Source organism: Hipposideros armiger, unplaced genomic scaffold, assembly GCF_001890085.2.
Source record: "Hipposideros armiger isolate ML-2016 unplaced genomic scaffold, ASM189008v1 scaffold_140, whole genome shotgun sequence".
NCBI lineage: Eukaryota > Metazoa > Chordata > Mammalia > Chiroptera > Hipposideridae > Hipposideros > Hipposideros armiger.
Window position 1 is genome coordinate 3,420,223 of NW_017731490.1, and position 13,291 is coordinate 3,433,513.

The window sequence follows — 13,291 nt, forward strand, 5'->3', positions numbered from 1 at the left end:
TTTTTTTTTTTTAATAGCAGACATTGCGCATGCTTCTGAACGGGGCTGCTTATTGAATTTTCTTGTAACAGAAAGGTCCTGTGACCTAGAAACCACTGATTAAGAACAAACGTTCCCTTTTCACTTGATCAGTGCTTGAGTCTGCTGCTACTTTGGCCTGGGTCTCAAGCTTTAAGAAAATCACAGATGTGCCCACCTCTGAGGTCTTTTGGGAAATGAGAGAAATTGGTGTTCTCAAACTGAGGTGCCAGACCAGCAGCACCGGCTCACCTGTGAAAGCTGCAACTCGGCAGGCCCTACGCCTGACCTTCGGGATCAGAAACTGTGTCAGGATGCCCTCTGGGAGAATGTGACACACGCCCAAGTCTGGGAAACACTGAGCAAAGGTTCTTCCCCGTTGTTCTCAATAGTGCGTGCCTTTGTCAATCGGAAAACATGAAACAGAAATTTTTAGGCAAACGCTACACTTGGCCTCGCTCCTTTCTGCCTTCCTTTCTCTTCCCTCTGATGATGAGGCAGGTAAGGGCTAGAGGGAAAATGAGGGGTAGAAAGTCTCTGGATTACTCTGTCATCAAGGTTCCTATTCCAACCTTCTAAGAGATAAAAATCAATTAAAGGTACATTGTATATATAAGTGTATAAAGATATACACAATGCATAAAGATATATTGTGTTATAAATATATACATTATATATTTATAGATCCATTATGAATAAGGAGATATATATGTTTTATATAATGCATAAAGGTACATTGTAAATATATAGAAATCTTTGTTGTGGATGCAGGGGAGACCATACCAGAAAATTCCAGAAATCAGGGTACCATTGGGAATCCAAAGGTCATGAGGAGAGAGTTGGGGGATTGCAGGACGGCAGGGGAGAGAAGTAAATCTTGGATGGAGTGGGGAGAAGGACAAGCCTGCAAGGGCCGCTGCCCTGCACAACTGAAGGGGCCCCCACCGTTTGCCTAGAATTTCCTGCAAATGGTACCCCAGAGCTGTGCAGTGCAGTGCCTGGGGTCAAGGCCAGGGTAGAGAGCAGCCTAGATGAGCTGCTAAAGTTTCTCTCTAAAAGTCAGTCACATGGTAATTTCTTTAGGACTTTAGAAAAAGTGACTGAAGACAGCTGTGCTATCTCCTCCAAGGTTCTTTAAAAATGGAATAGATTCTCATGTCTCTTGGGGGTCCTAAAAGCACAGAAAAGAATCAGTGTTGTCTTATCTCTAGAACCTTTCCAACTGTTAACAGTTGAAGTTGTGTTATTGCATCTATCTATGCATACCTATCATCTATCTATAATTTATCTATCTGTCTATCATCTATCTATTTGTCTGTCTATCATCTATCTATCCATCTATCATCTATATCTATCTATCATCTATCTATCTATTATCTATCATCATCTATCTCAAAGCACTTCTCTCCAGACAAAGAACTTGAGCTATATGGCTTATCTTTCAAATATCATGGAGGGGGGATGGTTGGCATGCATGGCCATCTCAATAATAGAAATTAGGAATTTCTCCAGAGTGATTCTAGTATTAAGACATATAAATTTACCAGACACCCATCCAAGTGCCTACGTGCATTATCTCATTGAATCTTGATGACGATCTTCTGATAGATGTGCTATTAATATCCTCAGTATAACTACAGGCTGAGTAAGTTTAAACTGAGGTCAAAGCCCAAGGTTTCATCCACTCCACCTTACTACTTAATGATAGCTAAGGTCTTGAGTCAGATGGGCATGCACTTACCTGTTGGATCCTTCATTCTCAGGGCTCAAATTGAGATATGCAATTACCTATACTTTTTGTGTTCTTTCTTTTTCTGGCTCGTGCTTCTGAACCTCTGTCTGCAGCAATATTTTAAGTTAAATATTGATACTCTAAAAGCTCTTAGATGGGGCCGGCCAAGTGGCACGATGGTTAAGAACTGGCTTGGGATGCCAGAGGGCCCCGGTTTGGATCCCACATATGAGGGCCAGTGACACTGCCCTCTACAGCTAAGATGCTGAACAACAGCTCAACCTAGAGCTGGGCTGCCGTGAGTCGCTGCAACGGTGTAGGCTGCAGCCCCTGTGGCAGTGGGTTGCCATGGGCTACCGTGTGTAGCCAGCAGCCAGCGTGAGCGGCCAGCAGCCAGCGTGAGCGGCCGTCCAGAAGCCAGTAACTGATCTGCCTCACCCGGGAAGAGCGCAATGATGGTGCCAATTTGGGCCAGTGAAGCAACGTCCTCCACAACTAGACTGAAGAACAAAACAACAGCAACTTGTCTGTTCCCCTTCCCCCAATTCCCCAATAAAAATCTTTAAAAAAAAAAGCTCTTAGATGTCAGTGTAGTACTTTAAACACACTATGACTTTATAAAATAAAAAAATTAACCACTGGGAGCTAGGCCTCATTCCCGTTCCTGTAGGCTGAGCTTTGGTGTTATAACAGTAATTTACAAATGAAATGGATATAAAAAAGAGCCTCCCTAAAGATGTAAGAGGGTCCTATATGCTGTCGTAATTGTTATTTTTCTAGTTAACTTCGTCTCCATTTGTGTAACTGCTACAATTTTTAATCTATGTTCAATTTTTCCATGTTTTATAATTTACATGGTCTTTTATTTCCTCATATTGTCCAAAGTATTTTGCTAGATTACCATTTGTCTACTGCGTGCAGTCTACTTTTTAAGCACACCCACATAATTTTTGGGGCAAGCTTCTCTTGAGAGCTACCTAAAACATCAAGGAATTTTATTATTCCCTAGGTACTTTTGGCATATTTTGAAGGAAAGAGGATTAATTTATTGCATGTCCAGCAGTCCTGAATTCTTACTGCTTTACCAAAAGAAGAGTGTGTAAATAAGATCCTTTTTTCCTTTTTATTTCAGGAATTGCAACATGTTGTTAGATCCCAACACATCAGAGCAGAAAAACGTAAGTATGGATCTGTTTGAGTATTTGACATCCCATAGGGTCACTATGGGGACATTACTCTTTGTGCTAACATGGTTTCTCTCATCTCCAGCTACAGTAGAAGGCTCGTGGTTAGATCTGGCCAGGAGGGGCAAGTCTGAAACTCAACCTTTCGCTCATCTCACTATTAATGCCACTGACATCCCATCAGGTAAGTTCCATTTGCACCCAGTCTGAAAAATATTTCACAGGTCATTTTTCAGCCCATTTGAATACTCAAACCTATTACAAGCCTTTTAGGAAAATTTTGAGAGCCCTTAACTTCTAGAGCAGAAGAAAGGTCATTTAGTCTTTAGCTGATGATCCACATTGTGGAAATGGTGATTCTCAGTCTTTACAGAATGGACATTATCACTGTAATCATTTTCAAATCATCAATGTGCATTTATTGTAAATGATTGCCAGTTGAGATTACATGACTGGGAAGAACAATCCCTTATTATACGCACCTATATTTACCCAAGCTAACGTTGACATGTCCCCATTGCTGTCCTGCGAGGTGCATGCCGTCAGCCATCTCCTGCAGAGCGCCAGGTAGGGGCTTGACAGAGTGACAAAGAGTGACGTTTCAATGGCAGTAGCCTTCTAGAAAACGAGAGACAGTCCTCCTTCTCCAGGAGGTTGTGATTTCCCCTGGGTGAGAATTTAGCTCAGTGGACTGACTGGAGACCTGGTTATCTTTTGGAAATAAGGGAACCCACAGCTCTGGGCCTACACCTACCTTAGTGCCCCAGGTATGCCATCCCATAATCCCCACTGCTTACTCCACCTTGGCTGGGTGAGCATACAAAAAATGACAAACAACATTAAGATGGTGACAATCGAACACTATTGTTATTATTATTGTGCCATGTATTTAACACACACTATGTATCAGGTGTTTCGCTCTGTCCATTATCCCTAATTCTTACTACAACCTTTCAAGGTAAGTGATTGTCATTCAGATTTTGATTTTGCATACAGGGAAACTGAGGTCCACATAGTTTACCTGCAGAAGGTCACAATGGTGGCAGGATTAGAAGTTGAGTTTCACCCCGAGTTCATTCCTAAGTCCATGATTTTTACACTATAGGTTGTCATATAAATACCTTATGGTCAGTTGGCTTTGTTAGAGGGAAATAAATTCAGAGCTCTTACGTTCCTCCTTTTCTGTAAGAAGTAGGTTAGTGCAGTTTCAACAGGCAGGGAGTAGCTCTGAGGATTTAATGAGGTAATGGACTCACATTCCTCTATGGAAGCCAGCATAGACTAAGCACCCAGTGAATGCAATGTGTTATTACTATTGAGGTTAATGAAATAGTTATATTCCACTTTGTTCAAAAAATGAGTTAAGGCAGGTTTTTCTTGGAGTGAAAAAATTCCAAGTTTTAGTAAACAATTTTGAAGCCACTCTCATCACATGAGCCGTGAAGAGATTTTTCCCGACTTAGAAAGTGAGAAACCAACTCTTTGGTTTTTAGATTTCCCTAAACTAGCTCTCCTGTCCCAGGTATTTGCCTCGTAAACAAATTTTCTCTGCGTGTCTGTGTGCCTGAGAGTAGAGCCATACTAATTTTCTGAGTGTAGAATTAATTTGCATTTTAGCAAAGGCAATCAAATGTATTCTGCATTTATCTTTTCAGTTCATTTTAAAGGGCATATGATAAATATTGCATTAGACTGTGTGCCAAAGTCTGTTTGGCAATTGCAAGCATGTTTTAGTCACAAAGCTCTCTCTCCAGGCACCTAGCATCACATCCTTGCCAATGAACAAGGCAAAACTCCTGGTTCTTTTCCAGCGGTTATAGAGTTTGAGACTGGGTGAAATGAATTAGTGTATGCTTCTGTTTAAGGAAGTAGAATTTGCTTCCCTCGCTGGGCCAACAACTCCTTGAGTCATTTATCTTCCGGTTTTGGCCAGTGCTGGACACTTCAGAGGAAGATGGCTTTAATTTTGCATGTTCATTTTGGGCCTCTGTTTGAAACTTATTTACACATAAGAAAAAAAATGAGAATCTGCCTTACAGTGAGTATTAGCTGATGCACTGGCAAAGTTTCTCGAATAAAATGCATTGGGAAGTATTTTGTGAGGTCAGAATCCATGGCTTTCTTTAGGGGGATCCTTGGGCTAAATATTTGCCGAGGCCTCTTCTCCAACATCTGACAGTAATGACCATAGGGCCTGGGAGGGCCGACGTAAGAGGTCAGCAGCACGTCTCATTAATGATGCAAACCTAGGTTTGCCATAAGAGACCCTTCAACCTGATTGCGTCATAATCTTCTCATCTTGTCTCCCACTATGTCCGTTCACGAGTCCTCCAGTTCACACAGATGGTGTTCCTCCCTTTTTCCTCTGTATGCTGTGTGCATCCATTCAATCCTTTGCTCAAGCAGTTTTCCTCACTGACAGCACTCTCCGTTTTCTCAGTCCATCTTCATTTGACCCACGCCCTCCCTGTCCTCTGTCTCCTCCCCTGTCTGAGCTCTCTGGATCGCCATTAATGTCTGCAGCTTTCACTTTCAATTGCTTTAACTGACTTTCAGCCATGGGCTCTGTGACACGCAGAAATGAAGATGTTGTATTTTTCATTGTGTATGCCCAATTCTTATTTTCTCCACTACTAGTGGTAAGTGCCTTGAGGGTACACTGCTTGATGTAATCCTTAATTACGGGCAGAAGGAGTGCCCATAGAAAGCACAATAGCCATTCATTGAATGACTGATCAACTGCATTGATCAGTGAGTGGATGAGTGAGTGGATAAAAGCAGAAGTACTTTTCATAGGCAATAAGGACACCCCTTCCACTTGACTTGAACCTACAGTGGGAGCAGCGTGCTGTCAAGGTTCCTGTCTTCTTCCCTCACTAGCTCATACCCTTCCCAGGCTGTATCTCTGAGCCCTTGGTTTAACACTAGCTGATTTATCCCATTGACAGGGTAGACTTCACCTTTGTCATTCTGCACCCCTCTAAAGAGCCATCATAGGAGATAAACTCTAAGATAAATAACTGGTCATATAAAAACCTGAATGCAGGAGTGGGGTGAGAAGGAAGGAAACATGGGGTATTTTGAGATGGGAAACATCTTGAATTTTGTTAGCGTTGTCAATGGATTGGGTGGCTATTTACCAGCCTGGAGGAATTACTTTATTAGTATTTATGAGGATGTGACGAATAGTCTTGTAGTCTCGTCTTGATTCAGTGGGGACCATTCCATTTGGGATGCTTTAATCTGGGGTGAACTGGGGTAGGACCCCCAGTGAAAAAGGACGTGGGCTATGGTGGGTTCTAGAGGCAGCAGTGCCTGTAACAGGTTTCTCAGGCTCGTTCTAGCGTCTTCCAGTGAACGAGATGTGGATTTCAGTAAATATACTGTCCCACAGGCCTACTGATGGGTTCCCCATTGTAGGTTGGCCTCTGTGCATTTTTTTTCCCCACTTGGTTCTTGGAACAGTTTGCACTGAGGTCCCCAGACCATATTCCTTGCTGCCTAGTGACCCTCCGGAAACAGTGAAGCATTCTCCTTTGTGTGGCTTTCTAAAGAAAGCTGCAGGTGCTCCAGGCTCCCCAGGACTCAGGCCAGTCTGGAAAGATCATCACAACGGGTTTCTGGTCCCATAAGGATCTCCCAAGGACCCACTCTAACCAGAGGGCTGTCAGCTATGTTGGATGCCTGGAATCCACTTCAAACCTAAGGCCTCGGGCTGATGTCTTGTGGGAGACAGGCAGCAAGGAACTTCTTGGTTGCAGAGGCTAATTCTATCCCATCTTAGACTCTTTAGCTCTATTTTGCCTTGTTGAAATCCTAATGGATGACATCCTTAATTTAGCATAAGTATTTATAAAATTTTCTGGAGGAAAAAAATGTGTTTTTGAACTTTCCAGAGTATAACAACTTTCCCCCCACTAGTTGATACCTTTTCCAGTTGGATAATAGGTGTCCACATAAGCACACATGATTGATGAATTGGGTGTATCATAGAGGTAGTGACAATTTTTAAAGACCTAGTAAGAGATACTGAAGACCCGAAATGTTAAAAACACGGGGCACAACTGCTGATAGAAGATTTTTTGGAAACTTTCCCTGCTCCAGAACAGTAGGCAGAGGATAGTTGTCACCACATTTCAGGGTGAGGAGGGGCTAAAAAAGAATTCTGGTCAATCAGGGCGGGATTTTGTGATACTTTGGTCGCAAAGGATTGTGTGAGGTCGTGAAGCTGGGGAGGGGAATGCCAGACATATTTGCTTCGTGAGCTTCTCTGGGAGCGACTTTTCAGTTGTGTGAGCCTGGAGGCATTTGTGCTGCTCGAGGAGGGGCCAGTCTATGGTGGTGAGAACAGCGGTTAGGAGTTTGTCCTTTCGGGCAAAGTTGCTGAGACCCAGAGTTTCTTCTCCTTCCTTCTACATACCCCTCTCCATGAATTCAAGGAGAAGGTAGAGTCATGAAGTGTGGAAGTTCTCTCCCTATACTTATTTCTTGCTTCCCGTCTCAACTGCTTTTGGCCCATTTTCTTCATTCAACTTTGAATGACCTTTCTGCTTCTTTTGGCTGCATCCTTTTCTTCGTTTAAGTGCTCAGGCTCAGTAGCAACTCAACAAAGTCACTCCTGGTTCTTCTGGGAGGAAATCATCTCTCTGTCCTTTGATTTCCCATAGCAATTACCCGCAAATTTCCTATCGGGGTTCATGACTTGCTTCTTACCTGAACACCTACCATACTTATGCCTGGTGTTCTTCTGTAGGCTCCTTGCCAGTAGGAAAAGATGAGTTTTTGTCTTTGTACCATCCCAGGCGCCTATCAGAGAGCACTAAGTACATCCTAATGTATTTCTCTCCTTTTAAAAAAATAAGTTCTGAAAAGTTATTCTCCTGTTGGAACAATGACTATGATGCTATGTTTTTGTTTTTGTTTCTTTGCCCCCCCAGCCTCATAGAATTAGGAGTTTGTCCTTCTCATGGAAGGGATGGCTTTTAAATCATGTGACTCTTCTCTTCTCAGGTTCCCACAAAGTGAGTCTGTCCTCCTGGTACCATGACAGAGGTTGGGCCAAGATCTCCAACATGACTTTCAGCAACGGCAAACTCGTCGTCAACCAAGATGGCTTTTATTACCTATACGCCAACATTTGCTTTCGACATCATGAAACTTCAGGAGACCTCGCTACGGAGTATCTTCAGTTGATGGTGTATGTCACAAAAACCAGCCTCAAAATCCCAAGCTCTCACACCCTGATGAAAGGAGGAAGCACCAAATACTGGTCAGGGAGCTCTGAATTCCACTTTTACTCCATAAATGTGGGAGGCTTTTTTAAATTGCGATCCGGTGAGGAAATAAGTCTCGAGGTATCCAACCCTTCACTACTGGACCCAGATCAAGACGCAACGTACTTTGGGGCTTTTAAAGTTCGAGATATAGATTGACCTCCATTTTGTGGAGTGTTATCATGTATTTCCTGATGTATGGGAACTTTTAAAAAAATAGGCCAAAAAGATGTACATAGGTGTGTGAGACTACTAAGAGGTGTGACCCACAATGGTACAGGAAGACTCTCTCCAAGCTTTGGACTCTGTAGAGAGCATGTGTATTTACAGCCGAAGGGAGATGTCAGACTCAAGGTGTGTTACAGTCTGAAGGCTTTCTTACACAATGGTTTTTAAATTTTGTAATGAATTCCTAGAATTAAACCAGTTTGGAGCAATTATGGTTGCCTTTATGGAAAACTGCCTTTGGGCTATGGGAGGGGTTGATTCTCTGGGTCTAGCCCTTGGTTACATGCCACTAGGCAGCTGAAGTAAGAGGGTGTCATCGAATGGATGATAATCTGAAGGGTTACATTCTTTTGAATTGTTACATCATGCTAGAACCTGCAAACAGATACTTTTTTCTAATGAGGAGAGAAAATATATGTATTTTTATATAATATCTAAAGTTATATTTCAGATGTAATGTTTTTTGTGCGAAGTATTGTAAGTTATATTTGTGCTATAGTATTTGATTCAAAATATTTAAAAATGTCTTGCTGTTGACATATTTAATGTTTTAAATGTACAGACATATTTAACTGGTGCACTTTGTAAATCCCTGGGGAAAACTTGCAGCTAAGGGGAAAAAAAATGTTGTTTGCTGATATCAATTGTATTGTTTTCTTCCTTCTTTTTAACTTAATAGATTTTTGAGACTTGTCAAGTTTGTGCAAAAGAATTAAAATGGATGCCTTGAATAATAAGCAGGATGTTGGTCACCAGGTGCCTTTCAAATTTAGAAGCTAATTGACTTTAAAAAGCTGACATCGCCAAAAAGGGTACATAATGGGCTACTGGAATCTGTCAAGAGTATTTATATAATTATTGAACAGGTGTTTTTTCTACAAGTGCTGCAATTTGTAAATTCTATTTTTTTTTAAATGGAAGTTTTCAGTGGCTTATCAGCCAAAAGAAAAAAAAAGAAAAGAAAAAAAAGGTCCCATCTTTCATTTAGTGGAAGTTATTTTATACTGTACAATAAAAATATTGCCTTTGAATGTTAATTTTTTTGGTACAAAAATAAATTTATAAGAAAACCTGCCTTGTGATTTTGTGCTTCCCTTTTCTATCTGCCTTGCTCTGTGATCTCCTTCTCTCTAATATGGTAATGTGGCATCTAGCTTTCCAAAAGTTACTGAGAGAAATGCAGATTTAATTAAAAATTAGGAACAGATTCAATTAAATTAATGAACCTCGGAATGTGAAAAATAATTTGCAAGGGATTTGTATGCAAGGATGTAGATAGAAAACAGGCATCTTCACTCAAAAAAGAAAATTTTGTTATGCTTAGATTGTGAGAAGAAAACAGTACTTCATGCCAGTTCATAATGCCTTCCAGAACAACCATTTGACCTGGAGGAACCCCTGAGCATTTTATATCTTATCACAGTGAATAAGTATTAACAGCAGATTGGATGCTCATCCTCATGGACATTTATGTGGGGCTGTGGTCTAACCCCGGTGTGTTACTCACATGAGAGAGGTAGAAGAAAACGAGCAGCTTAGGGAGGCACAGGAAACGATAATTTAAGACACTTGGCCATTTGTGGATAAATGTTTTTTATGGTTATGACAGGATGGAAGGAGAAAAGAAATAGAGGTTACAAAGAAGAACTTGTAAATTTGAAACAGCAGAACTTTGATGGTGGGACTCAATCATTGACCAAAATCCACCTATTGTTTTAAAACTACTAGTAAATCTGACATAGATTTGTACAAAATGTGGTTTTGGCGTTGCATAACCCAGTGTCTGAGCCTTGGTTTAAGGAACATTAGTTTGGATACGCAATCGGAGAATTTCTCTACTCCCCATTGACACAAATGCTTGTGTTGAGAGAGGTATCAGCTGCCCTGGTTGCTGTAACATGATTCAGTCATTTCCAACGGTGAATGGCACTCATTAATTTGTTCCATGTTATTTATTGAGCACCAACTACATGCTAGGCACTGTACTGGGCACTGGGGATACTACAGCTCTCTTTCTGCCCTTGGCGAGTTTTCGTTCTAGTGGAGAGCCAACCTTGGAAGACTGTGGTGAGCTCTAGGGTCTGGGCGGGGGGAGCATGCCGTGGGAGCAGAGAGGAAGCCGTTGAGCCCAATCTTGGGGTTCACAAAAGGCCTAGAAATGAAGTCAGGCTGGACAGGAGGTGGCTGACTATTTTAACTTAGAGGCAACTAACTTGCAATCGCTCAAGGATAAGCTACAACCCAAAGGCTGGGGATGGAAAGAACCAGGAATCTCGTGACGTCATACGTGGTGGCACCAGTCAGCCTAGGGAGCTAACATGGCAGATGGTCTGCAACGCTAAGGGAGCTCCTCTATAGAAGACTTTGACTGTAACGTGAGTTTTCTGTACATTAAAGGAATTTTTAGAGCTTTGCTGGAATAAAGTTATGACATAATGAAATGTTGGTGTAAGTTGGTCTGTGCCTCAGAGGAGGCAGCAGTAGCTAGTGGACATGCCAGGAGGTGTGGAGAAGTCTTTTCTTCTCTTTCCTCATGATGCACAAGGCTTTCTTGGGTCTGAGTAGCAGGACCCAAACCTCTACTTTTCCCACTCATATGCTTCTGTTTAGTCCTGATTTTTCTTCTCACTCATCCCTTTTCCATTTCTACTCTTCTGTATGTGTTTTAACCGTTTCTCTTTTTTCTTTTCCTTGTTTTCTCTAATCCCTGGCTCCTGCCTTAGAGGACTGTTGAGTTTTTCTGGTGCCCTTGGAGAATAAGGAGACTGCTGCATCTGAATGAGACAGAACCAGATCAGGTCCACCCTCAGCAACAGCTCACTACCTGTGCTGAAGAGCGAGAAAATCATGTCAGGAGACCAGCGTATACTGGGTGCGAGGGCAAAGTGATTTTTATCTCATTGTAACTATTCCGTTTCAGTCTTCTTCCCAACACATGCCAAATCTGAAGGAAGGAAAGTACACAAAATTTGCAGTCATCTGTCTTCTTGAGTCAACTTTCACAGCTATGTCAGAGTCAGAGCCCCTTGCATCTTTCCAAAACACCACTTACGTGGAGATTCTTGTTTAGAGAGATTGCTTATCCCATCCCCACGCCCCTTTCTTCTGCTTTCTTTTGTGTTATTCATCTCCCTCAGGCTATCCTAGAAAAATATCCGGAGATGATCTGTTTCCCCAGTGACATGGGTAGGAACTTGAGCGCCTCATGCTTCACTGTTTCTCTCTGTGTCCAGTTATTGATTTGATTTGAGATAGTGGCATTGAATTATACTTGCACATTTTGGGGACACAAATCTGATTCAACTTGCAGTTCCATGTTTAGCCTGTGGTGTCCTGGGCACACCAAGCATGTCCTCACTTCACTTTTGACTTTGTTAATTGATTCTGTAGCTTCCTGGCTATGAAATTGAAATATGTTTCCCAGTAGCTGCATGTATAAATGCTGTTTAGCTATTGATTCACATTATTATGATTTAGCCTTGTGTCACTTTTTACAATATAAAATTTGTATACCATGTATGTTAGATTTTAGCTATAAAACAGAAATCTATCCTTTAGATTAATAACACTTTTATACTTCTACTCTTCTATTCTTGTAATTTAAAAATCCTATTTTCTAATCATCTACCTTCACCTCCCCTCTCCTTTGTTGACGGATTTTCTTTACAGAAGATTGTTTCATTGCATTTTGATAAGCACTCTAGCTATTTGTGGTGACAATCCCTTTGATTTTATCAGATGTGGACTAGTTATAACATTGCTCATAATGCTATTGGTTTTCAGTGTTTGTAGAGAAGTTTTGTAGAAAGTTTTTGAAAAAAGTTGAAGTACAGTTGACATACAATATTATATTAGTTTCAGGTATACAGCATAGTTAGTCAACATTTATATTCCTTATAAAGTGTTCTCCACACGAAGCCTAGTACCATCTATCACCATGCATGGACCTAGAGGGTGTTATGTGAAGTGAGAGAAGTCAGACAGTGAAGGACAAAACCTGTATGATTTCACTTATACGTGGAATCTCAAAAAAGAAAACAAACAAAACAAAATAGAATATTTTGTTTTGAAAATTGGAAGAGATATCCCTTCCTGTTGGCAAAGAATGAGCTAGAAGTTACTCCATTAGTAGCACCCAGAGCTAACTGGGGATCAGGGCTGGTTTCAGAGATAATAAGTTCTCTTAAAAAAATTAATAAGAAATATTTCAAGTTCTCTGGGGCAAAAGCCGTTTTCTCCCTTTTCCTATAGATTCTGCAGAAGCTTCATTTTCCCAAAAGCCTGACCTGAACGATCTCAGGTTGGTGGAATATGAGCTCTCCATGAGACACAAGCCTCTTTTGGGGAAAAGATCATAGATTTGGGCATCAGCCAGGGGTAGAATCGAAGTTCCTCTGCCTGGTAATCTTGTGCAGGTGGCCATCTTTGGATTGTGCATGCTCTGTATTATGGGAGACACCAGGATAGATACTGTATTAATTTCCTGGGGCTGGCGAGGTAACACTTACCACAAATTGGGTGGCATAAAAGAACAGAAATTTATTCTCTCACAGTTCTAGAGGCTAGAAGTCTGGAATCAAGGTGTTAGCAAGGCCATGCCCCTTCTGAAAGATTTAGGAAGGCTTGCTTCCTGGCCTCTTCCAGCTCCTTATGGCTGCTGGCAATCCTAGGTGTTACTCGGCGTGTAGCTGTATCATTCTAATTGCTACTCTATTGTCACGTGGCGGTCTTCCCTGTGTTTCTTCACATGGGCCTTTTTCCTTGTGTGTCTGTGTGTCTCCAAATCTTCCTCTCTTCATAAGGACACCAGTCATTGGAATTAGGGTCTTTCTGAGTCCAGTATGACCCCATCTTGC

The 13,291-nt window shown here is 41.5% G+C and overlaps 1 protein-coding gene across 1 annotated transcript in view; it reads left to right on the top strand.

The window, feature by feature from the left end:
• TNFSF11 (TNF superfamily member 11) overlaps positions 1-9,452 on the top strand; it is a 31,974-nt gene extending 22,522 nt beyond the window's left edge. Inside the window, exons 3-5 of the mRNA XM_019650367.1 lie at positions 2,883-2,928; positions 3,020-3,118; positions 7,945-9,452. Of these exons, the coding sequence (XP_019505912.1) occupies positions 2,883-2,928; positions 3,020-3,118; positions 7,945-8,366 (567 nt within the window). The 3' untranslated portion in view covers positions 8,367-9,452. The remainder of the gene's footprint in view (positions 1-2,882; positions 2,929-3,019; positions 3,119-7,944) is intronic.
• Positions 9,453-13,291: the final 3,839 nt, after the last annotated feature.